The following is a 24,446-nucleotide window of genomic DNA, read 5'->3' on the forward strand; positions in this document are numbered from 1 at the left end:
CAAAATTTTGAAGACATAGAAAGGCACACTTTTTTTCCATAAAAAAATATTTCAACAATGCGGACAATTTTCTGTGCATTTTTTTTAAAAGTTGCTTTTTGATAAATAAAATAAAATATCTTCTGTAGCAGTCAGTGGGTAGTTCTATTGGTTATCTTATATGACTTTAGAAAGTGTAAATAATAGTTCTTATAACAAGTACTAAAATAAACTTGCCAGAAATAAGCACGTCTGGCCCGATATTGATGGGTCTTTCTCTCTCACACCCCCTACACACGCTTGCTTTTCAGCTTGCTCTAAATTGTTTAGATTTCCTATTCAGTAATCGAAAAAAACAGACTGAAATTCATGTACCATCTAATTCTTTCTTGAAAATTTGGGAGGCTGAATGACAGAGTATCCATCAAGGATAAGTTTATTCCAAACCCAGCCACCGGCTGGACTTGTTGACCAAAGAAGTTGCAAAGCTAATCAAATCTTGTGTGCGCCACGCAGTTTTACACTAGAATTAGATCTCAAATTCTAAACCCTCCTGACCCCGCCCCCCCCATTCCATTTTTAGAAACTGTTCTCAAAAATACATACACAAACACACCGACTTCCCCACTGTCAAATGTTTACCTTCCCCGAGTATGAGCTCAGCCCGTATGTGGTCAGGGACTTTCCCCCAACCAAAACCACGTCATCTCCAAATTTGTAGGATGACTCTAGCAGCGATTCAACTGTGAAAGGAACAGCTTCCATGCTCTCTCGATCACGATCCCACTGGAAAAGATCTCCATCCAAGGAAGGAATGATCATCTTATTCCCAAATACCTAAAAGCAATAAATAAAATTGAGTACAGAACACACACACACACACACACAATGCCAGAGAGCCAGAAACGTTTTTCTCAGAGTCAAGTATGGTGTTAGATGACAGCATATCTTAAATTTTTTTCAAACTATCAAAAAGGCAATCAAGCTGTCAGAAATAAAGTTAACTGAGCGTTTGCTCGTACATTTAGACCAAAACCAAAAACTATTAAACTTGCCCTGTTCAATTTCTAAAAGGAAAAAAAAATGGTTAGTGCTTTGTGCCAGGTTTTAAGGGATTGCTAAATGTATAATAATAACATTCAGTCAGTTGACGGGACAGCATTCATCTAGTTTGTGTAAAATATGATGCTAAGGGAAAGCAATGATGATATTTCTATAGGAGGGTGATCAGCCATTACTACATGCATTTTGTGATGCTTTCAAAAGAGAGTTATGTTATATTATAGATATCACATTGCCTTTGCCCTCTGCTCTTTTAAGAGCCCATTGGCTGATACCTCTGAACCCCACCTTTCCTTGCAGTATGGTTAGGAGACTGAATCCCATGAAAGGGAAAATTGTGAAGCAATATGGGAACCCTCTCTAATTTACACCATTGTGCCTTCATATTTATTGAGCTCCAGAAAGTACATTACCCTATACACCAGTCACAGCAATGTTTAGGCCCAGCTGGGTTAAATTCAGAGTTTGGGGTTTATTTCTGAATTTCTTGCTTCCTACACCTGCAGGTCTAACCCCTCCCCCTGGAAACACACAACCATCACACACAATACATACTTCTACAAATAATAAACATTGTTCAACTAAATTTAAAGTATTTCATTTTCAACATACAGCAGATCAAATAATCCTCAAAGGAGTAGAGAATTCAGTTTCCAGTACATTTAGATTTTCATGGAGATCATAGGTCAGAAGTATGAGTCACTGTCAAAGAGTACTTGGGGACTTATTAACAATCTTAACATCCTGATAGATCTCAACTAATTCTATGGAGCCGCAATGGCTCTGCTGTGCCAAGAATAGCTGGAATCTAATTTGCAAATTTTAACTCTTCAGTATGTGGACTAACATGACAAATCTTAATGCTATTTCAGAACCGATGTCTCTTTTGTCAATGCCCAACAACATAATCTCATTGAATTCACATACTATGAAGTGCAAGTGCAAGGAAAACATCTGGCATACTAGATTAGTGATCTTCCAACAGAGCCAAGGAAATCCATACTTTACATTCCATATTTCCAAGCAGATAAAACATTTTACAGAATAAATCTAACAAAATACTTTTCATGGCTTCTTATATATTGTAAAGCTGCAAAAAACCAAGCCCAATATATTTAAATATCACTCCTTTGCAGATCACCCTTAAGGGATTTGTCCAAGGCTATAATGCAATTTAGTTAAAGAGCCAAGGACAGAGCCTGAAGTCCTACCTCCCTAGCCTTGCCACTAAACAAAACAGCCTCTAAGGCAACTTCTACATTAGAAAGTTTTTGCAGAAACTTCCACTTGGGTTACCACCAGTTCAGCTCAGACAAGACTCTGGTGGTTTCTAGCATTTGCTATATATCAATTAATTTTAGCTTGCAGGTTTACGAGGCGTAAACAAAGCCTCAGTAAAATTAAAAAGAGTAAAAATGAAATAGCATGATGCCAGCCAGCATTTTATACGGTTTCACTGTGCTTTAATTATTTTTCTTCATTTATATCTGGGTCCACAGTTCAAATTCTAGCATGACCAGAACTTAACGAAATTTAACCAAAGTGAAATTCACAGTAGGTTTTCCCATTCATGAGCAGCACAGCAGTTAAGTGATCACACTGATAAAAAGAAAAGGAGTACTTGTGGCACCTTAGAGACTAACCAATTTATTTGAGCATAAGCTTTCGTGAGCAAGTCCTAAACAAAAAATACCCCATTTGAGAGTTTAGGTCTTTAGAACTGAGCAAACCAGAGAAGCTTTACTTTGTGTCTCAACTGCCATGCATCTAGAGACCCTCCAGTTAGGAAAACAATATAAAAAAAAACAAAAAAGCAGAACTTTGCCCAAACCTAGACATTGTAGTTTGTGAGATCTTTCCTGGGCATAGTTATTTACTAAACAACATTTAATTGGCAGAGGTAATTAAAATAAAGTCCTGCTACTATATGAGGTACACTACAAAGCAGAGTAAGATATGTTCCCAAATTCAAGAGTTTAGAATATAAAACAGAAAAGACAAAAATGGGATATCCAGTCAGGTATGGAGGAGCGAGATGCATGAAAAATATTGCATTTTGATTTACTGCTGGTAAGTAATTAAAAAACCCAATATGGTAACTAAAGCAAGAAAACAAGTACTTATACAATATAAATCTATAGCAACATGTGGTTAAGTAAAGTAATCAGAGAATTAACAGTTGAAAGTTGCTATTTAAAATCATTAAAGAAGATTGCTCTCATGAAATACAGACAAAGATTTTGCAAGATATCTTTCTCAAAATAAGACTAACAGAAGATCACCTGCTTTCAGGAATCAAAGTTGCATCTTGAACAGAATTTGAGCAAATTTTAAAAGTTAGATTTTTTCATAGTATAGAAGAGTTAAGAATTACATACAACACATCTGTTTCATAGCATAAGTTTGTTCATTGATATTTACAACGCGGTAATTTTTTGGTGAAGGATTCTGAACTATTATTTGATGGCATAAAGCCTTCCAAATGTACAGTTTATAAGAATTGGGTAAATCACGCGGCCCATCACTACCTGAGAATTTATGACATTCTACTTTCACCCATCCAACTAACTACAGCACTGAAGAGTTCTCTTGGGTTGGTGTTACTCTCTCTTTTGCACACGCAGACTTGAATATTAAGGCATTTAAACCACTTTCTCCCAGAATGTTCAAGTCTCAGGACATTGATAAAGAGCAGGTGAGAGACTGTTAGGTCTGGTCAGCAGGTGCCTGAAAAAAAATCAGTTGGCCAGACTGTGGCGCCATTATGCTGGTGAGGTCTTACTCATGCACTTACAGTCAATGGGACTACTCCCGTGAGTAAGTGCTCAACAGTACGTGTGTCCTTATGTATATTTACATCAGTATGAAACAGTTCATGGAATAAGAAATATGAAGACTGAATGACAGATACTATGTTGTTATGTTGCAAGCTCTCCTTTTTAATCAGTTATTCAACAGAACTAATGCTGAAATAGCTTCTGTACTATCATTGCAACTAACTTGAGAGATCAGAACAGATTTACAATATTACACCATCTGTTTAACAGAAGTAAATCTGAATATAGGACACTTTTGTCTTTTGTTTGTTTTTTCAGTGTATTTATACTCAGCAGTTCTGAAGCAGGTTTGAAAGAAAGATTTCGAATTTCGCTCAGTTTATAATACCTTCAGTTTAGGAATATATACATAAATGAGAGAGAGAGAAGAAAGAAAATTTAAGCCATTTCACTTGCTAGGTCTCTACAAAAACAAAGAATTAGTACCAGAACTCATAAGAGTCATCTGAATTGTTACCCAGTATAACTGAGGAAACAGAAAGGGACTATTCCTTGAGAGCAACAAAAATCAGCATCGGCATGCAACTCAGGTAAAGAAATGACATCACCCTCTATCTCAAAAGCATTACCTCACCTCCTAATCCAAGGAGTGAGTCACACAGGCAGTCAGCTGCAAATCTCTTGGCACAGCAAATGTAGGTTACCATGATGCACTTACGCATTCCTCTGATCTGTCAATGTAAATAGCTATTTGTTCAGCTTCACTGGTTAGCAATATGGCACATAATTGTAAAGTGGCATGTGTTTCAGAAGTAACACTTTAAATACACACTCTTCTGACTACAGAGTTCAAATGAGAGTTTTTAAGTTGAAATTCATACATTGGCTGGCAGTATCATACCAAGCAGCCAATTGGAATCAGACTCTGAACAATCACCAAGCAGGCTGGTGAGGTAATGCAATTTCTAAAAGCCTTAACAAAAGCAAAAAGGCATAACAACAAGAAATGGCACATGCTACCAGGGAATTCATTGTCTAGACTGTTGACTGGAAAGGAGGGCATCACATGTGAGATTCCAGTACAGGTTGGGACAGGAAAGGAGTAAAGCTACTATTTCATTTTAGAAAGGGGATCAAATGAATAGACTTAAAAGGAATCTAAAGTGCTAAAGCTTCCATAAATTATTGAATAGAAAAAATAATGCCACATTTCATTCTATGACCAAAGTCCTGTTGTAGAAAGCAAGTATTAGAACATGTTCATGTGCAAACACAGAGCTGTGTGAAATCTGGTGCCAGAAAAATGTCAAATTTTCCTGTTTCAGAGTTGCTGAGCTTCCATAGGATACCAAAAATATGGAAGACATTTAAAGTAAAATGTCTTAATTAGGGTAATTTTGACTACTGCCCACCAATTTTATTTATTTATTGATTTTAATTTCAGCATACTTTGTTGTGATCACGAACAATTCCGAGGAGTTCCAGCTCCTGATTGGTTGAACTTAACCCCTTATGGTCAATAATGTTAAAAATGCTGTATGATTCTCTATGGTTGTTAGAGACAAGGTGGATGAGGTAATATCTTTCATTGGACCAACTTCTGCTAGTGAAAGAGACAAGGACCAGGTCTACACTACAGACTTATATTGGCATAACTACGTCGCGCAGGGATGTGAAAAATCCACACCCCTGAGTGATGTAGTTATACTGACCTAACCCCAGTGTACACAGCACTATGTGGGCAGGAGAGCTTACTTCTCAACATAGCTACTGCCTCTCACAGAGGTGGATGAACTACTCTCTCGGTTTTGTTCAATATCTTCATAAATGATCTGGAGGATGGTGTGGATTGCACTCTCAGCAAATTTGAGGATGATACTAAACTGGGAGGAGTGGTAGATACGTTGGAGGGCAGGGATAGGATACAGAGGGACCTAGACAAATTGGAGGATTGGGCCAAAAGAAATCTGATGAGGTTCAATACGGATAAGTGCAGGGTCCTGCACTTAGGACGGAAGAACCCAATGCACCGCTACAGACTAGGGACCGAATAGCTAGGCAGCAGTTCTGCGGAAAAGGACCTAGGGGTGACAGTGGACGAGAAGCTGGATATGAGTCAGCAGTGTGCCCTTGTTGCCAAGAAGGCCAATGGCATTTTGGGATGTATAAGTAGGGGCATAGCGAGCAGATCAAGGGACGTGATCGTCCCCCTCTATTCGGCATTAGTGAGGCCTCATCTGGAGTACTGTGTCCAGTTTTGGGCCCCACACTTCAAGAAGGATGTGGATAAATTGGAGAGAGTCCAGCGAAGGGCAACAAAAATGATTAGGGGTCTGGAACACATGAGTTATGAGGAGAGGCTGAGGGAACTGGGATTGTTTAGTCTGCAGAAGAGAAGAATGAGGGGAGATTTGATAGCTGCTTTCAACTACCTGAGAGGTGGTTCCAGAGAGGATGGCTCTAGACTGTTCTCAGTGGTAGCTGATGACAGAACAAGGAGTAATGGTCTCAAGTTGCAGTGGGGGAGGTTTAGGTTGGATATTAGGAAAAACTTTTTCACTAGGAGGGTGGTGAACACTGGAATGCGTTACCTAGGGAGGTGGTAGAATCTCCTTCCTTAGAAGTTTTTAAGGTCAGGCTTGACAAAGCCCTGGCTGGGATGATTTAATTGGGTATGGGTCCTGCTTTTGAGCAGGGGGTTGGACTAGATGACCTCCTGAGGTCCCTTCCAACCCTGATATTCTATGATTTTATGATTCTCCTGTCAGTGTAGGAGCATCTTCACTTAAGACAATGGTCCCCAAACTTTTCACATCATTTACCTCTCTCTGCGCCCCACCCCTCCTGGAGCCGGGGCTAGGAGCCAGGGGGGTGAACAGAGGTCTAGGGGCTGAGGCTGGGGCCGCAGCTGGGAGCAGATCTGGGGCTGGGAGAGGAGCTGCGGCCAGGGACTGAGGCTGGGAGCGGGGCCAGGAGCGGAGCCAAGGCCGGAGGCAGAGAATGGAGCTGTGGCTGGAAGCCAGGGCAGGGGAAGCTTCGGCTGGGTGGCACTCCCTCCCTACCCCCCGCGGGGGCTGGCCTGGGCTCTGCCACACCCCCTGAATGTTCCTCCCTGCCCCCTAGGAGAGTGTGTCCCACAGTTTGGGGACCCCTGACAAGTGCTGTGGCTGTGCTAATGCAGCATTTTAAGGGTAGATTTCGAGCTTACACAGAGCTCTTCTTCAGGTCTGGGAAAGGTAAGCAGAGTGTCACAGCTATATACAAGATGGATCACAAGGAGTTCACACATGCTGTAAAAGGCCATTCAAAGTGAAGTGGGCAGTTAACACCTCTGCAGTCATAGGACAAAGGGGGTTAGTGGGTTATCGCTCTCCTTACAGTAAAAAGAAAAGGAGTACTTGTGGCACCTTAGAGACTCTCTCAGATGCCACAAGTACTCCTTTTCTTTTTGGGAATACAGACTAACACGGCTGCTACTCTGAAACCAGATTGTTATAATGAGCCATATATCCAGCATCTTTATTGAGCCCATGATTTTTAGTGCCAAGCAAAGCTATGAATTTAAGATCCTAGGCTCATGTTGTCCAGGTTTCTTTTGAAGACAAGGACTGAGAGGTCAGATATGGAGTGATCACTTTGTGAAAAATATTCACCCATAGGTGACAGGGCATTTTTGGCTTATCATTTCTCAGAGATTTCATTCAGGCACAAACAATGGAAGATACCAAATTTTCTCTATGGCTGAGTCTACAGTAGGATTTCTAGTAAAAAGTTTCCCACATTTACTAACAATGGATCAGCTTCACTAGTGACAGAACTAGTGTCGATAAAAACTCCATTAGCTACAGGAGCCTTAATACCATGTCTCAACTAGTTCAGATCAGTTCCAAATAACATTGTTTGAGCCACGAACAGCAATCACCATTTTCTACATTAGCATTAACACTGTCCACATGGGACTTTTGTTGAAAAAGCCCATAAGGAAGATAGCGTAGCTACACCTTCCACAGAGTTTTTATCATCAGAACACTCATTCTGTGGGGTCTGCCTATTTACTGACACTCACATAGTGTACTGACACACCCCTCAGTGAAACCAGAACCGTAAAACGCCGCATTACCCCTCTGCCTCAGCAAGAAGCAACTTTGCTGCTGCTAAACTGCTCTCTGACACTTGAGGCTGTCTGCCTTTCCAACAAACCCTTTGAGACTACCAGTCAAAACCTTGCCTTTCAGGTAACTATCAGCAAACCACAGTTTCTGACCTCCCCAGAGATGTCTCTCTGCAGCGTCCAATCCCACTCACTGGACACACACAGAAGTTTGCTCCCTCCAGAGAGATCACGTACACACCAGACAGTTAGGACAGCGAACAAGTCACTCTGTACTTCAATAGGACAGCACAGATTATTCTTAATGTTACTATAAACTAAGCATATTAGTAAAGAACAGATTTAAACAAGAGTGATATTAAACAAGACAAAAAGACAGGTATGGTTACAAACAAAAACAATACATACTTTCTAGTGACTAAAATTTAACATTAGCAAGCTACAATCTTTTCCTAAGCAGCTTTCTCACATCAGGGTACCAGCATCCCTAGACCTCCGGGCCAGAGTATCCACCATTCACAGGCTCAGAGGTTGCTGTTCCCTATGGCCCCTAAGTGACAGATAACCAGAATGTGTTTTTTACTCCCCCTTATATTTTCATAACTTTGTTATCTTTGTCTCAAGAGCCAGGAAGACTTCCTTGGGGTGCAGATTCTCGCCCTCACAGTGCTTACTAAACTGTGTCCTCAGTTGTTTGTTAGCTGGATTGCTTTGTTTACCTTATATGTAAATGTACTTTCATTGTCCTCTGCCTGCAATCAAGCCAGACAAACAGGTCACATTCCTTTGCCTCGGGCAGACTTGATTTGTGCACTGCCTTCAAAATAAATTTCCAGCACACCTACATAATTCTTTATACACAACACGTACATACATCATACAATGACCAATGCATCACCAGTTTACATAGGATACCTTACAAGATACTTTTTGGATACCTATTATGATAACAGTGTATTGGGAGTAGTAAGTGTGATATGGCCTGATATGAGTTACAGTATAGTGGGCATTGAGGGCTCTTCCTGTACCACTACTATATACCTTCTAGCATTGTAAGGCCTACTTCATAATGGGCCCGACACTGCGAAGTGTTGAGCAAGTCCTGGATGTGCTCAGCACTTTGCAGGACTAAGTCCAATCAGAAGTTCAGGTCTATCCTGACATTCATTTGCTGCACGCTATTTTGCCAAGTGCATTCTCTGTGAACGTATCTATACTAGGGACAAATTTCCCACTGAGTGGAGCTGATTACACCACCATTGTTTCATATTTTCCTGCCTGTAACACATTAAGAAATTTGCATCAAATATCCTTCTGCCTCCTATAAAATGTACAAGGCCAATCAGGAAATAGGGATCCAAGTATTCTCAGTACACTTTGCCAGTACATTCTCAGTACACTTTATCATCAAACCATTAGGTCACCTTGCACCTGATAGATTCTATTTCTTTTTAAAAGAGGACAACTGGCTGACAACAGACAAGACAAAGGTTATGCTAATGAGGCAGAACAAATATTTTAAAGATGTTTTCAGGCAGACTTTGTACATACAACATGCATAGCTGAATGACAGGCAGATATGGAATTTAGGTGTCACTATGCCAGTGGTTCTCAAACTTTTGTACTGGTGACCCCTTTCACATACCAAGCCTATGAGTGCGACCCCCTTTGTAAATGGAAAAACACTTTTTAATATATTTAACACCATTATAAATGCTGGAGGCAAAGCAGGGTTTGGAGTGGAGGCTGACAGCTCGCGACCCCCCATGTAATAACCTCGCAACCCCCTCAGTGGTCCCAACCCCCAGTTTGAGAATCCCTGCACTATGCACTGCTCTTGACGCTGAAGGTACAATGTCTTAGATTGTTATATGCCCCATATTATCTAGGAAGTCTCCCCTTTCCTGTCAGAAGCAGGTTTTGTGATACAAGTTCCTTAGCATCATAGGAGTCTTCATTATACAAACTTTCCATCAGAAATGCCTCCATAACTCCCAAGGTAAGTTGTAATCAATTCCCAGTATTTCTCTAGAAATTGACTCAAAAGCAGCAATGCAAAATGGATATGCTTCTTAATACAGCACAGGTAGATGTACAAGAATCTGCGGAAGCCACCAATAAGATGACTTGCACTTTAAGATCTTAATGCTGGTATAAAGTACCAACATAAGTACTGGATCATCTTTCAGCCCATCTGGTTATTCTTCAATTTCAAGTTGGTTCAGGGCAGGTGCAGGGACTTAAGTTGTAGTACCTAAACGTGTAGTTTTCCTTCCCCAACTGTCAAAACACCCTGTAGTTATTTTCAAAAATGTTTATTTCCTCTCTGTTTGGAGCCATTAATGTCTATTTCCATGCACCCTCTAGTATCGGAGGGAACAGTGCCCCAGATTTTTTTTATTTTAAACTGCTATTTTATGTACAGTGTCCTTGGGTGATGTATGTTTTAGAAAGAAAAATAAGATATAGGACCCAGTTCTGATGACCCAGATCTTTACTTTGCAAACAGCCCTGCAAAATAATAATAATCAAATCAAGCAACAATATAACCAGAACTCAACATTTCTGAGCTCCCAAGTACAGATCTGCATGTGACATCAGTAGAACAAAACACCGAGGTAGTGATATTTTGGTTTTATAGACTAGCTTCTTTTGTGCCAAAGAGAGGTGGTTGATTGGCTGCTTTTGTTTTTCCTCTTAGCCAGATTGTATTTTTAATTATCTGTCAATAATGCTTAGAACCTAACACAGGCATTCTTATGCTTATGGGCTGAAAGCAAAATAAATGATAAGTGAGCAAAAACCAAGCTGATTTGTTGGGTTTTGAGTGTCTGAGCTCCAACAACTATGACAGAGACTACTGTTCTAATTTCAGAGCTCTCATAATGCTAATAAAGGATATTTAACAACGAACATGAAGGGATCTTTCTGTGTGGAATGGTGAGAGTTGGTCAAATTTAGTATCTGTAAAACCTGACAATATCTCTTCACATACAAGGTGAAGCACAGCTTCTGTCATACACAAATTATGAGACATTATATACCAACTAAGGCTAGAAGTCTGTAAATAGAGGACAAACATCCTTCTCCAGAAAAGAAGAATTTTTGAAACATTCCTATACAGAGTTTATTGGATTCAGCCTCCCAATAGGAGTTGTGGGGGGCAAACAATTTTAAGAAAGCTCGACAAATTTCAGTGCAGTTGTATGACAGGGTTGCTTGTGATGGTAGGGGCAGGGTTTGGCAGCCTTGGGGCTCACCTCCAGTTTATGTCTTATGTTTTAAAAACTCATATTTCAGGGTCTGTCCCACCCTTTCCAATGTATTCTTTGGTGTGTGGGGAGGGGGGGGAGGGGAGGAGGAGTTTGGTCTCCTTTCTCTGATGCTGCAGAGATGGCCATGGCTGGAGATGGGACAGTGAACGGGGTGGGCCAGTGTTCTGTGGTGGCACTGAGCATTCTCTCTCAGGTGGTTGGCTGGCTGGATCTTGCTCACATGTTCAGGATCTAACTGATCACGATATGCAGGGTCAGAAAGGAATTTCCCCCCAGATCACATTAGCAATGACTGGGAGCAGGTTTCAACTTCCTCTGCAGCATAGGGTGCAGGCCACCTACCAAGATTAGCGGGAGATATATGTAAATATAAATATATATATATATATCACTTGATCTTTTCCCTGCCATTGCGGGGGCCTCGAGCACTGGTGCAAATTGGTCTCTCCTATTCTCTGCCTGTGGGACATAGTAGTACAGATTCCTGGGGACTGTAATAATGTTGATTGTTGGGTTTAGGGTACAGGTGCTGCATGGTCATAGCGGCCTGTGACATACAGGAAGTAAGACTGGATGATCTGGCCTTAAACTCTATGACTCTAATCATTAAACTGGAAAAACTAGCTGACTCCACTTCTCTTAAGTTATGTATTTTGATGTAGGAATAAAATACACTTCTGCCTTGGGCTTAGTGACAAAAAATGACTGATTCTGAAGCATAGTAACCTATGTTCTAATTCTCCAAGGCTGTATCACCAATTATTCTACTACCTACAGTGACAGTACACTAAGAGCTAACCTTTGCCCAACATATGAAACAAAATGGAACCTTGATTATCCAAAATGAAACTTTTAATTGGACAGAGGTCAGATAATATGGACAAGGACCAATTTAAGACAACTCCTTAAATGCTCACTCGTAGAGAGCTTAAACAATAGTTCTACCCCCAAAAAGGTTTATAAAAAAATAACATTATGGGTTTCCATATTCTTCAAGATCCATTGGTTTCCATAACTAGTTTGAAAGAAGAAGAGAGGGTCCCTACTCAACTGTTAACCCCAAAAATGGACTCCAGGCTTTTTAACCATCTTGCTCCATTCTTTTCATGCATCACCAGTAAGAGGTTCCACAGTCCAAACTACTCTCTACATTATACCTATGGAATCCAACTTTCTTCAGATTACTCTCTCAGTGACACCTGGGCAAACCCAATGGCTTTCTTCCTCCTCCAACTCCAACTTCTCAGTTTCAGTAGTCTTAGGCATGATCTCTAACCACAGCGTGTAAATGGAAGAAGTCAGAAAAAGGCACGAGTTCAAGTTGTCAGGGACGTCACATTAAGCTCTGCAGGCTGCGTATGGCAATGTTATCACCTCTACAACAATATGATCCCTCCATTAGCTTTCATGCTTTCCCCCTCCCCCTAACTGGAAACACAAGTTCTTGTGTACAAACTTTAGGAGGAGGTCATTGTTTCTTTCCACCACCACCTCATGCATCAATTGTTAATAACTGCCACTTGGGGTGTAAAACCAATACACCAAATTAGATATGCACAAGTATAATTACCCCGAAAGTTCTTAATCCACCTATATTTTAGAGCAACCGATCTCCCCTTCCTAAGACCTGAATGCAAAAACAGGATTTATGGTTGTAATAATATTATGTCACAAAATTCCAGGACATCTGTTTACAATATAATTTTTTCAGGGTTATTCTTCATTTGTTGGGGTATACGGTCTCTATATGCCTTTGGACAACACATACCTGAGACCAGCGGAAGCAACCCTTGCCAGTCTATCTGGCAAAATCAGAACCAAGATCACAGCAGGCTCTTCTGCAACAAGGCCTCCAAAGTGTAAGCAGATTCCACAGTGTCAAGTAGGAGCTGCTTGTGTAGTAGATGTATTCTATCCCTTCACAGAGGCTTTAAGATGCACGTATGCATAAAAAACAAATTAGTGCAACACTAATGACAATTAGTCACCTGTATTATTTTGCCCTATTTCTTCCCTTTTTGCTAAAAACCGAGATAAGAGAATGGAAGTCCGTGCTTTATATGGCTGTACAGTACAATAACTTTATTGCATGATATGCCTGTGTGCTTGGTTGAAATAAATCCATTTCTAGGTTCTCTTCAATGAATTTTAAAACAATAAAAATCAGTCTAAAACAAAATCATGCACGTTGATGGTCGCATTAGTATTCAGCAGGTACCACAGTAAAGTGCTGATGCTCACAATCAACATGACTGACAACCTGAAGTGCTCTGTTTTTGAAAACAAATGTATCTCATAGTCATTTGTTGAAGGCTGTTTGCACACAGTGACATGAGTCTGAAAAGCTGAAAAAAAACTCACTTTACCCAGAATTTCAGTGAGGATCTTTAGGCTAGAAATATCTAGAAGTGATACTGTCAAATCTGCAGAGACTCAACATTTAAGTATATGAAAAGTAGGTTTTACAAAACATGACACAGAAACAGGTCAAACTTTTAAAAATTCTAATTAAAAAAAAGTTGAATGTAAAACCATTCTCATGAAGCGTTTGCAACTGAAACATGCTAGAACACGTGAGTTAAGTGAAATTCACTCATTTTAATTATCCACATGGAGCATAATGTAAGTAGTTTAACATCCTTTCAGTTTTAATAATCTGAGCCATTTACATCACAAGCAAGGAATATTTTTAACACGACACTGACTTTTATAGAGAACAGCATCTGAAATATTTGAACAATTCAACAACTAAATGTTTGAAGATGTGTCTGCTAGTTTTGCCAGTGTGCTATTTGAGTTTAACTTCAATAATTTTGTACATTCATGAAATCATAGAAATGTAGGGCTGAAAGGAACAGCCCTCTGTGCTGACGCAGGTCCGAGTAAACCTAGACAATCCTGACAGGTGTTTGTCTGACCTGTTCTTAAAAACCTCCAATAAAGGGAATTCCACAACCTCCCTTAGAGTAAATTTTTTTTTTTAATAATATCTCCCTTGCTGCAGATTAAGTCCATTACTCCTGGTCCTACCTTCAGTGGACATGAAGAACAATTGATCACCATTCTCTTTATAAAGTCCTTAACTTATTTGAAGACTTATCAGATCCCTCCTCAGTCTTTCCAAGACCCAGGGTTTTTTTAACCTTAACTCAAAGGTCAGGGCTTTAAAACTTTTTATCATTCTTGTAGCTCTCCTCCAGACTCTATCCAATTTGTCCACATCTTTTCTAAGGTGTGGCACCCAGAATTGGACACTATATTCCAGACAGGGCCCTGCCAGTGCCAAGCAGAGTGGAATAATTACATCCTATGTCTTACATACAACACTCCTGTTAATACACCTCAGAATGATAACCTTTTTTACAAGTGCATCACCTCGCTGGGTCATATTCAATTTGTCAATCGTTATACACTCTACCAGGTCCGTTTCCGCAGAACTACTGCTTAATCCATCAGTTATTCCCCATTTTGTAGCTGTGCTTTTGATTTTTCCTTCCCTAAAATGTAGTACTTTGCACTTATCTTTACTGAATTTCTTCCGTTGATTTCAGATCAATTCTCCAATTTGTCAAGGTCATTTTGAATTATAATCCTGTCCTCCAAAGTGCTTGCAACCTCTCCCAACTTGGTTTCATCAGCAAATTTTATAAGCACAGTCTCCACTCCATTATCCAAGTTGTTAATGAAAATATTGAATGGTATCAGATCAAGACCTGACCCATGCAGGAACCTCTTCAAGTATGGTCTTTCAACCAGTTACACACCCGTCTTATAGTAAGTTCACCTAGACATGATTTCCCTAGTTTGCTTATGAGAATGTCACATAGGACTGTGTCAAAGGGCTTACTAAAATCAATACATCATGTCTACTTTCCCCCTATCTACTATACTAGTAACCGTGTCAAACAGGGAAATTAGGTTGGTTTACATAATTTAATCTTGATATATCCATGTTGACTATTCCTTATTACCCTATTATCCTCTAGGTCAGTGGTTTTCAGACTGGGGTACTTGAGAAAAATCTTTAATGGTGGACAATGCATTTTGTTTAGTAAGACTTAGCAATCATAGGTCTATTATGACCCTATCTCAGATGGGGGTATGCAGTATACTACATTTGGAAAGGGGTACACAGCCCAAAGAGTTTGAAAACCACTGTTCTAGGTGCTTACACACTGTTTAATAATTTGTTGCAGTATCTTTTCAGGTAATAAAGTTGATGTTTTAAGTTTAAGGATCTACACTGGGACGAAGTTAAACAATTTAGTAAGGCAATTTAGTTTTCCTTTGTCCAGAATGCTTTAAAAAACCCAAACTTCCTCACTCAGGGGGCGGCAGAACAATCTAGTAGTTCCAGACTTTTGCACCAGGTACTAGGGTTAATAACTGCTCCTCTCCATACTCTAACCTGACATAGTAAACATGAGAATCAGCCAGGCAAAGGTCACATTTGAAAGTGATCTATCAAATAAGCACAGAGAGCAGTTCCTTATTTTTAATACACAACAGTTTATAAGATTCATATAATCCTTTCAAGGGCAGTTTCACCCCTGACGTTTCATGCAAGAAGTTTTAGGTTAATATAGTATATAGCTTGCCTAGCTATTGGCACTCATACTATTGCAAAGTGTAATACACATACAGTATTACCTTCTAGATTAAGCTACTCTAATCATCTTCTATCAAAGGAGTCTCAGAAGAGAAACAATGAAAAAACCAAGAACTAACTGTGAAAAGATGATCAGAAAGTGTTTATTTAAAAGTAACAGTTTATTAGGAGATTACCTTCTCTGGGGACACAGAGATAGAAAAAACTTCCAGAGTGAAATCTCAGTCCCATTAAAGTCAATGGAAGTTTTAACAACATCTTCATTGGGGCCAGGATTTTATCCAAGGAATTTTTAGAATCCAAAGTAATTGACTGAAAAAGAGAGGCTTATATTAATTTCAGTGGGAACCAGACCAGTCTTTAAGTCACTGGTGTCCTTAAATGTCTCGCTGTGTTACTTATTTGGGGCATTTAGCACTAACTGCCATTCTCTGAAACTAGAAATTAAAGTTTTGGTTTTAAAAAAAATAAATGTTATCTTTAAACTCTGAAAGTCCTATATTTGCAAGGTATGTCACAACCTTAAAGGTCTCTAAAAAGTAAGATGAAGAGTTTTACCTACCAAGACCCCATTTAGGATTTTCTATTTCTTCAGCAGTTGTTGACATTACTGATATTTTGGGGAGAGATTTATGATCCCATCTGTATTGTACCGGTCAGTAAATGTCCTTAATTCAGCAAAAGAAATACAAAAGTTTGATAATCTATCTTGGCAGATAAGCAAGAGAATTAAATCATTTTCAAGTAGGATATTTTGACGTACTCCATGGTATAATGAATTAATTTCTAGTTCTGGAAGGGAATTAAATGTTGGACCTTAAAAATCATGACACCTATCATCATGTCTTTCAAGCACAAACTTTGTGCTATTTTAGCTGCTAAAAATCATATCAGCATTGGAAAGGGGACAAGATACAAGATGGTAAGTAAGCCAATTTTTTAAGGCCTGGGCATCTTAACTTATTAGTTGTTTTGTTGTGGAATACTGACTTCATAAAAATTCAGAAGTTCCATAGATGCAATTAAAGTGCAGCAGCCCTGTTGACAGTAGTCAGCACATACAGCTCATCTGGTGCAATAAAATTCAGATAGACAATTAATACTTTAGGTATCTGGCATCTGAAGTCAGTAAGAACCCGTCACAGTTTCAAGGTTAACTGCACCTTTGACCCCCTGCCCCCAACCTCCTACCACTTGGTCTTCCTTAAGGGTACCCATATCTCTCTACCTCCAGATTGGGGGTTTAGGCTTCCAGACCCTCTGCATCTCACAGTGATTTCCCCAGCGGGGGTCTAGCACCTGCGATTAACCTGTCTCCAGGTGCTACAACAGCATATACCAGTTACCAGCCAGCCTTCACATAGCAAAATACATTTATTCTTAAGGTAAAAACATTACAGAGAAAACAATACAAACCAAAATTTAAACACTAACCATACCAGGAGTCATGCATCAGTCTTATGAGGCCCTAGTAGGCCAAAAGTCTTTGCAACCCTTCCATGAGAGTTGGGTGGCTCTTTTGGACAGAAGGTACTGTACATTTGATGGATCAGAAACAAGGCCCCGCGTCAACTCAAACCTAGCCTCTTTATGCCAGAAGTCCTCACTTTGTCTGCTGGTTTCTGGAAAACCCAGTTGAACCAGTATATGCAAACCTCCCTGGGAGTGATACCTCTCTGGAGGCGTTGTTAACCTGAGTGATTCTCCTTAAACACCCTCCACTGTTTTTAATTCCTGGAGAAGCTGTGGTGACCTTCCCACCAGGAGCTGCTTACAATCCCTGGCACACAGTGATAGATCACCTTTCATAAATTTAATACAATATGGTCCCCAAAGATATTGCACATGGCAGAAATATCTGTCATGCAATCAACCTACAAGATTCACCAGCCAGATACCCAGGAAAGAATTATCTGAGTTACTACAGAAAATTTCTTCCTGGGTATCTGACTGGTGAATCTTGCCCATATGCTCAGGATTTAGCTGATCGCCATATCTGGGGTCAGGAAGGAATTTTCCTCCAGGGCAGATTGGAAGAGGTCCTGGAGGTTTTTCGTCTTCCTCTGTAGCATGGGGCATGGGTCACTTGCTGGAGGAGTCTCTGCTCCTTGAAGTCTTTAAATCACCATTTGAGGACTTCAATAGCTCAGACATAGGTGAGAGGTTTTTCATAGGAGTGGGTGGGTGAGATTCTGTGGCCTGCGTTGTGCAGGATGTCAGACTAGATGATTATAATGGTCCCTTCTAACCTTAATATCTACGAATCTATGAAACATCTGGATCTACCAGCAAAACAGGCTAAAGAATGAATATTAGTACATCACTTCTTCAAAGGACCATCTAGAAACAAAACATTTTACTGGATAGCAGTAAAAAATGAGTAAGAACCTGTCTTACTCATAAGCAGAATGGATGTTTAGTGCTCTCTGAAATCTTGCTGCTCCTTCCACTCTGATCTGAAACGATTTACAATAAGAATCCCACTTACGCCTTTTTTTTTTTGAGAACTTCTTTAAGATGTAGAGAGACCTAAAGAAGACTGTTTCTCTTTAAAAATAAATGGTTTGGTTCTGTTTTTTTATCGTAGAAATACCAAGAATTTCAACGCTTGTGTTCCTTTATTTTGCTGGGAGACTTGTGGTATATCTCAGAGGATGCATATTGCTAGCTTTCACAGCTTAACTAGAGAGGCAGAGCTGAGTCTTTAACAAAGACTATCTTGCTCCAAAGTGTTCACCATTTAAATCAAACAGTAAAAACACAAACTCAAGTTCAAACAGTCTGAATAACAATGATTTGCCCTCTTAGGCTATCTCTATCCTACATCACTTACACCAGTGCAGCTGCCCTGATGCAGCCACACCGCTGTAGCACTTCTGGTGAAGACGCTCTAAGCCAGAGGTAGGCAAACTATCTGCGGTACTGTCCTGCCCTGCCCCTGAGCTCCTGGCCAGGGAGGCTAGCCCCTGGTCCCTCCCCTGCTGTCCCCTCTCCCCCGCAGTCATGCCACCACGCAGGCAGTGCTCTGGGCGGGGCGGCTGCCAGACATGCTGCTCTGAGCAGCATGGTAAAGGGGCTGGGGGGTTGGATAAGGGGCAGGAGGTCCTGGGGGGCGGTCAGGGGACGGGGAACAGGGGACAGTTGGATAGGGCAGAGATTTGGGGTGGGGGGCAGGGGACGGGGTTAGATGGGCGTTGGGTCCCAGGGGACAGTTGGGGCAGGGGTACCGGGAGGGGGTGGTCAGGGGACAAGAAGCCCGGGGCGGGGTGGGAGGTGGAAAGTGGAGGATAGGGGGCGGGGGCCAGGCTGTTTGGGGACATGTGCACAGCCTTCCCCACCTGGCCCTCCATATAGTTTCGCACCCCGATGCGGCCCTCAGGCCAAAATGTTTGCCCACCCCTGCTCTAAGCTAATGGGAGAGAGTTCTCCCGTCAACTTAGCTACTGACTCTTGCAGAGTAAGAGAAGTTATGTCGGTCGGAGAAGCTCTCCCACCAACACAGCACCATCTACAACTGGTGCTGAGGTCGGTATAACTTATGTCGCTCAGAGGCATGGATTGTTCACCCCGAGCGACGTAAGTCATACTGAAGTGACTTATAATGTAGACATAGCCTTAGCTGCTCAGCTTTCATTCCTTGACTCTTGCGATATCAAAATCACATTAATCATCTAGTTTCCAAGAGTATGATAGTTGGCGAAGCCCTGAACTCCTTGCGTAAAAACAAGGAGAATTTTTCCCCCCTAAACCCTTTAAGCCTTTTTTATTATAGTGGTATGACAGCACTATTACAGTTCAGATTACATCACAGCTTCTACTTAAACCTTTGCTTAGTTGGATTCATATGAAATTTGGTGTGCCTCGGATGGTGCAGTATAGGGTTAGCGACTCAAATCTGAAGTCAGTTGAGCTAGGGAACATGGAGATACAAGTCCTGAAAAACAGCCATTCCTTAAAAGGTTCCTGGGAGCGTTGCACAGAGCTAGAGGTAAGTCTACTGATGTAATGCAAGTCAAAATGGTCTCAAGGTAGCGTATGGCACCCACTAAATCTTTGGGGGACCCAAACTGATAATGGTAAAGAAAACGTACATTTTTTTACAGTGTGCATGGCCAATACAGAAAAACAGCTAGAGGGTTTCCATTCCCACCATTTTATATGCTTTAAAGCGCAATTCTTGCACGTGTTCTAAAATCCAAACAATTACTCTTATTGCTTTGGAATTTGATGTGCCTCATGGGTGAACCAGATTTGGGGTCATTTGACCAAGGGAATCCCGAGTTACAGGACTCCCGATAAAATCAGTTTCCTCCTGCTGCCTTGTACTGCTATAATGAGAGATACTAATCACTGGATGACTCACATACCTTGTTGAGACTGATGGCTGTGGATTCACCCTTCAGTTGACCTACCCCATGGTAAAGTTAATCACAAGTCCCACCTAAGTTAAAAAGAGTTTTGAGTGTGTGGCCTGAGGTTGCAACAATTTGAGAGTCATGGGTAGTAATTTATTTGGGGGAAGGAGGAGATGTAATCAAACTCTTTGGGGAAAAAAAATAGATATGTGAATGCTTCCTGGAAGGGGTTTGGGGCCGCAGAGAGGGGAATAAATGGGCATGGAGGTTGGGGAGGAGCAAGGGGTTGGGGGCTCAGGTGAGGGAGGCTTGGGGGAGTGGAGGACAGTAGGAAGGGGAAGGGGGATGTGGGGGTGAGTTGCAGGGGGAACTGGGGAGAACAGAGGGGCAGGGACATCTTTCAGCCCCACATTCTCCCTTCCTGGGTATATGCACAGATCTGGGAGGACTCTTGACCCTCTAGGTGGGTCTAAGCCCCCCTTACTGCTCTCTCATGATCTAGGATATGGGGGGCCTTGCCCTTCTGGGTGATGTCTGAGCCACTCTCGCTGCTCCCATCTACAGGGGTTGGATCCCCCACCTATCCCTCTCATGAGAGCCAGGTTCTGGGACAGCTTGCCCTTTTGGGACAGTCTGACATCCTCGTCCCTGCCTTCCATGTGAGGCAGAATCTGGGCAAGTCCTGCCTCTCTGGGTGACTAGTTAAGAATGGGTATACTTCATGTATACCACAGTCTCCAAAGCACTCTAAGGGGGATGAGAACACCCCCTGAGATGAATGGAGCAGTTCACATGTCTCAGGGCTATTATTTCCAGTTGTATTTCTCCTTGGGGTGGCCTTATTAAGGGCTTGTCTACATTTACAATGCTGTGATGCTTCAGTGAAGACACTACCTATGCCAACAGGAGGTCTTCTCCTGTCATCGTAGGTAATCCAACTCCCCAAGAGGCGTTAGCTATGTCGACAGGAGAATTCTCCCGAATGCTGTCTACACCGGGGGTTAGGTTGGCTTAACTGCATTGTTCAGAAATGAGGATTTGTCAATAATTTCCTAGCGTAGACCAAGGCCTCAGTTGAGAGGAGCCCTTTTCCCTCCATCATATTTCTATCCTTCCTCTTTAAAAGGACGGTGCTTCTAAGTGTTCTAAAATCTGCATACTTGCATAGATTTTCTTGAAATTGGCAATACCTCATGGGAGTGCAGAGTAGGGTTAATAACCCAAATTTGGGTCACTGAGTCAGGGTTCTAGAGATATAAGCCCTGAAAAAAAAAAATAGCCTTTTAGCAAAAAGCTTTTAAGCGTGGTGGCATTTGTTTTTTTCCCCTTGCAGAGTTAGAGATGAAATTCTTGCTGTGGGTCAAAATGATCCTAATTAGTCAATGTTCACCCAAGGTAGCGCAGGGCACCTACTTAGTCTTTGGGGGATCCAAACTGTGAATAGCGTTTAAGAACATATTCACATTGTGCAGATGTGCAGTCTGGAAGGATTACAGTGTACATGCACCAAAACAGAAAAGCCCCATTTTATCCTTGCCTGGGCAATTTAAGGGAATGTGTCAACGCCATTGCCCCGGCGAATACTCTGCCACTGTCATTTCTAGGCTGAACCTCTGTACACCTATGCAACAAAAATTTAATAACTCCTGTTGCTTGCTACAAGTTGTCTCTGTTACAACTTGTCTCTGTTACAACATGTTTTTATTTTATGAGAGATTTCTGTAAGCATAGCAGAATAGTCAGCAGCCAGTCTGACAAAAAAAATTTGTTATACCAGATGGGGAGGAGCCGGAGACAGAGGAATTTTGTGGAGGGTGGGAAGGAGTGAGGGGTTGGGAAAATAAAGGTGGGTGGTAGGTTGTTTGAGAAAATCTGTATTTTACTAGCTCCTGGGAGAATAGTGGGTGGAGGCTTGTGGGGGGCAAGTGTCTACTTCTTGATCTCATGGCAGATTAATGTGGTATTTACAAAGAGACATGCCACAGAGGTTTGGAACTGACAGCACAGGTACCTTGACCACTGAGGGAAAAGACATGTGCGCTTGCCAGGGTTGCCAGTGTGTGAATTCTGGGCAAATCCTGGATCACAAGGTTACAGAAGTTTGTGGGAGAGCAAGGGATACACCATGACATAGGAAATGCTGGCTATGGACTGATTTGGCTCAGTATGCAAATTGCAGAACATGAAAAGTACAACTGCTTAAAGGACTACTAACATGTACCAACACCACATCTTTTCCTGTTCTAAAAGGAAATTCCACAGCAAGAAATTCCATTAATGTAGAGTTAAGATTGGTTGGTGGATGTTGTCTCCTTGCAGAACACTGAGTTGAGCCAAACTCAAACTTCTGAAAACCAAGAAATGCACAATTCATGCTGCCTGTGCACCATTAACTCTGCCTTCTTTCAGCAATATCCCAATACACCCCAACAACATACTTTTACTCTGCCAACACCACAGTTCCTGAAACGTACAAGTTCTTTCACCTCCTTCTACAGCCCACTCTCTCTCACCCATCAGGTTCCATTTAACACTATTAAAGAACAAAAAGAAAACAGAAGGTTGCCCACAACACCTTCCCTCTCCCCTCTACAAGCAAAGCCTCAATACGCATACAGCACAAACTCGTACTGGCCGTGTTGGTATTAGATGTTGTCTACAAGGGGATAACATAGCACCAAGAAATCTTAACTGTGTGTTACTATAGTTTTTTTTGCCAATTAATCAGTATTAAAACAGCAAGAGAGGGTAAAAACCCTTCCCTCCATCTGCAGGTCACCTTTAATGCTCCACTTTATTACTAGGCCAGCCTGCTGACAGAATAGACTGTGTTATGTAGCATGTGCACAAAAGATCACATGGTGTCTTACAGAAAAAAGGACTTCCTCTGCTGCTCCCAACAGAAAAGAATACATCATTTGTTACAATGAGCAAAATTATCTTCTTCTTTTTACGTAGATCCATGGACCACTTTGAACTATACATAACTGAAAACTGCATACAATTCCTATAGATATCATGCCATACAATATATCTGAAGAGCTATGTTTATACTAATTTTCTCCCTCCTTTAAAAATTCCCACTATTGCCATGGTGGAGCTACCTCTGTGGTAGCAAACTGTGGGCAATCTTAAGAAAAAAAAAGTTTAGTGCAGACAAAGCCTAAGAAACAAACAAAAATCAGGTAACAGATATAAAAGTCTTACCTCTGGTTTACTGAGGCTGGATGACACAAGAGAACCAGATCCCACATCCAGATCCCATTGCTTTCTGCCACTATTCTCAGGGTCAAGAGCAGCAATTCGTCCATCCAAAGTGCTGATAATTACTAAGGATCTGCCAATCACAGAAACATTCGAAGTCAGAAATAAAGCTGCTATAGATATGCCTAACTATATTTTCTGACTTCAGATTACATTATCTTCAATAAACCATAGTGTTTACATTTTGCATTGTATCATTTAACTGGGCAGCTCTAGAAGAGCTGTAAGTTTGTAGTTGGATCTCAGAAACTTGTTTCATATGCCATGATGTAACTTCTAATCATTTCAAGAGGTCACTTGGAAGCAAAATAAGTTACAGTCACTGTTAAGATTGATTTATGTTTTCACCAGTCTTCCTATTTGAAGTTCATATGATTTGTATACCCTAACCAAAAAAAACCCCAACAACCCTCATATGGTTTTCAAAAACAAATAACCCACTAGGTCGCATGCAAGAATACTGCAGCACAGACTGAGTAAATTTGCAAATAACTTGAGCAAAGCATGGAAACAAATTTGGATGTCAGGAAATGTCTCATAAGAAAGCAATTGTTAAAAAACAACATAGCAGAGCAAAAGCATTCATTCATTTGGAAATGAAGGATATGCCTACACAGCAAATGGGCTAGCCTGTTCTAGCTTGCCTAAATCCAACAATAGCTGTAAAGACGGCACAGCACTGGTATCTTTGCAAGAAGAACAATTTAGCAGGTTTAAAACAAACAAAAGGAAGTATTTCTTCACACAACGCACAGTCAACCTGTGGAACTCTTTGCCAGAGAATGTTGTGAAGGGCAAGACTATAAAAGGGTCCAAAAAAGAACTAGATAAGTTCACGGAAGATAGGTCCATGGCTATTAGCCAGGAAGATGCTGGAATGGTGTCCCTAGCCTCTGTTTGCCAGAAGCTGGAAATGGGCAACAGGGGATGGATCATTTGATGATTACCGGTTCTGTTCATTCCCTCTGGGGCATCTGGCATTGGCCACTTTCGGAAGACAGGATACTGAGCTAG

At 41.1% G+C, this 24,446-nt stretch overlaps 1 protein-coding gene across 4 annotated transcripts in view; it reads right to left on the reverse strand.

Moving 5' to 3' along the window:
- EIF2AK3 (eukaryotic translation initiation factor 2 alpha kinase 3) overlaps positions 1 to 24,446 on the reverse strand; it is a 74,498-nt gene that overhangs the window by 37,292 nt on the left and 12,760 nt on the right. For all 4 annotated transcript variants that reach the window (XM_048849224.2, XM_048849228.2, XM_048849225.2 and 1 more), the window contains 2 exons: positions 23,376 to 23,505; positions 622 to 816 (listed from right to left, as the gene is read on the reverse strand). In XM_048849224.2, the coding sequence (XP_048705181.1) occupies positions 622 to 816; positions 23,376 to 23,505 (325 nt within the window). The remainder of the gene's footprint in view (positions 1 to 621; positions 817 to 23,375; positions 23,506 to 24,446) is intronic.

This window comes from Caretta caretta, chromosome 4 (genome assembly GCF_965140235.1).
Source record: "Caretta caretta isolate rCarCar2 chromosome 4, rCarCar1.hap1, whole genome shotgun sequence".
In the NCBI taxonomy this organism is placed as follows: domain Eukaryota; kingdom Metazoa; phylum Chordata; order Testudines; family Cheloniidae; genus Caretta; species Caretta caretta.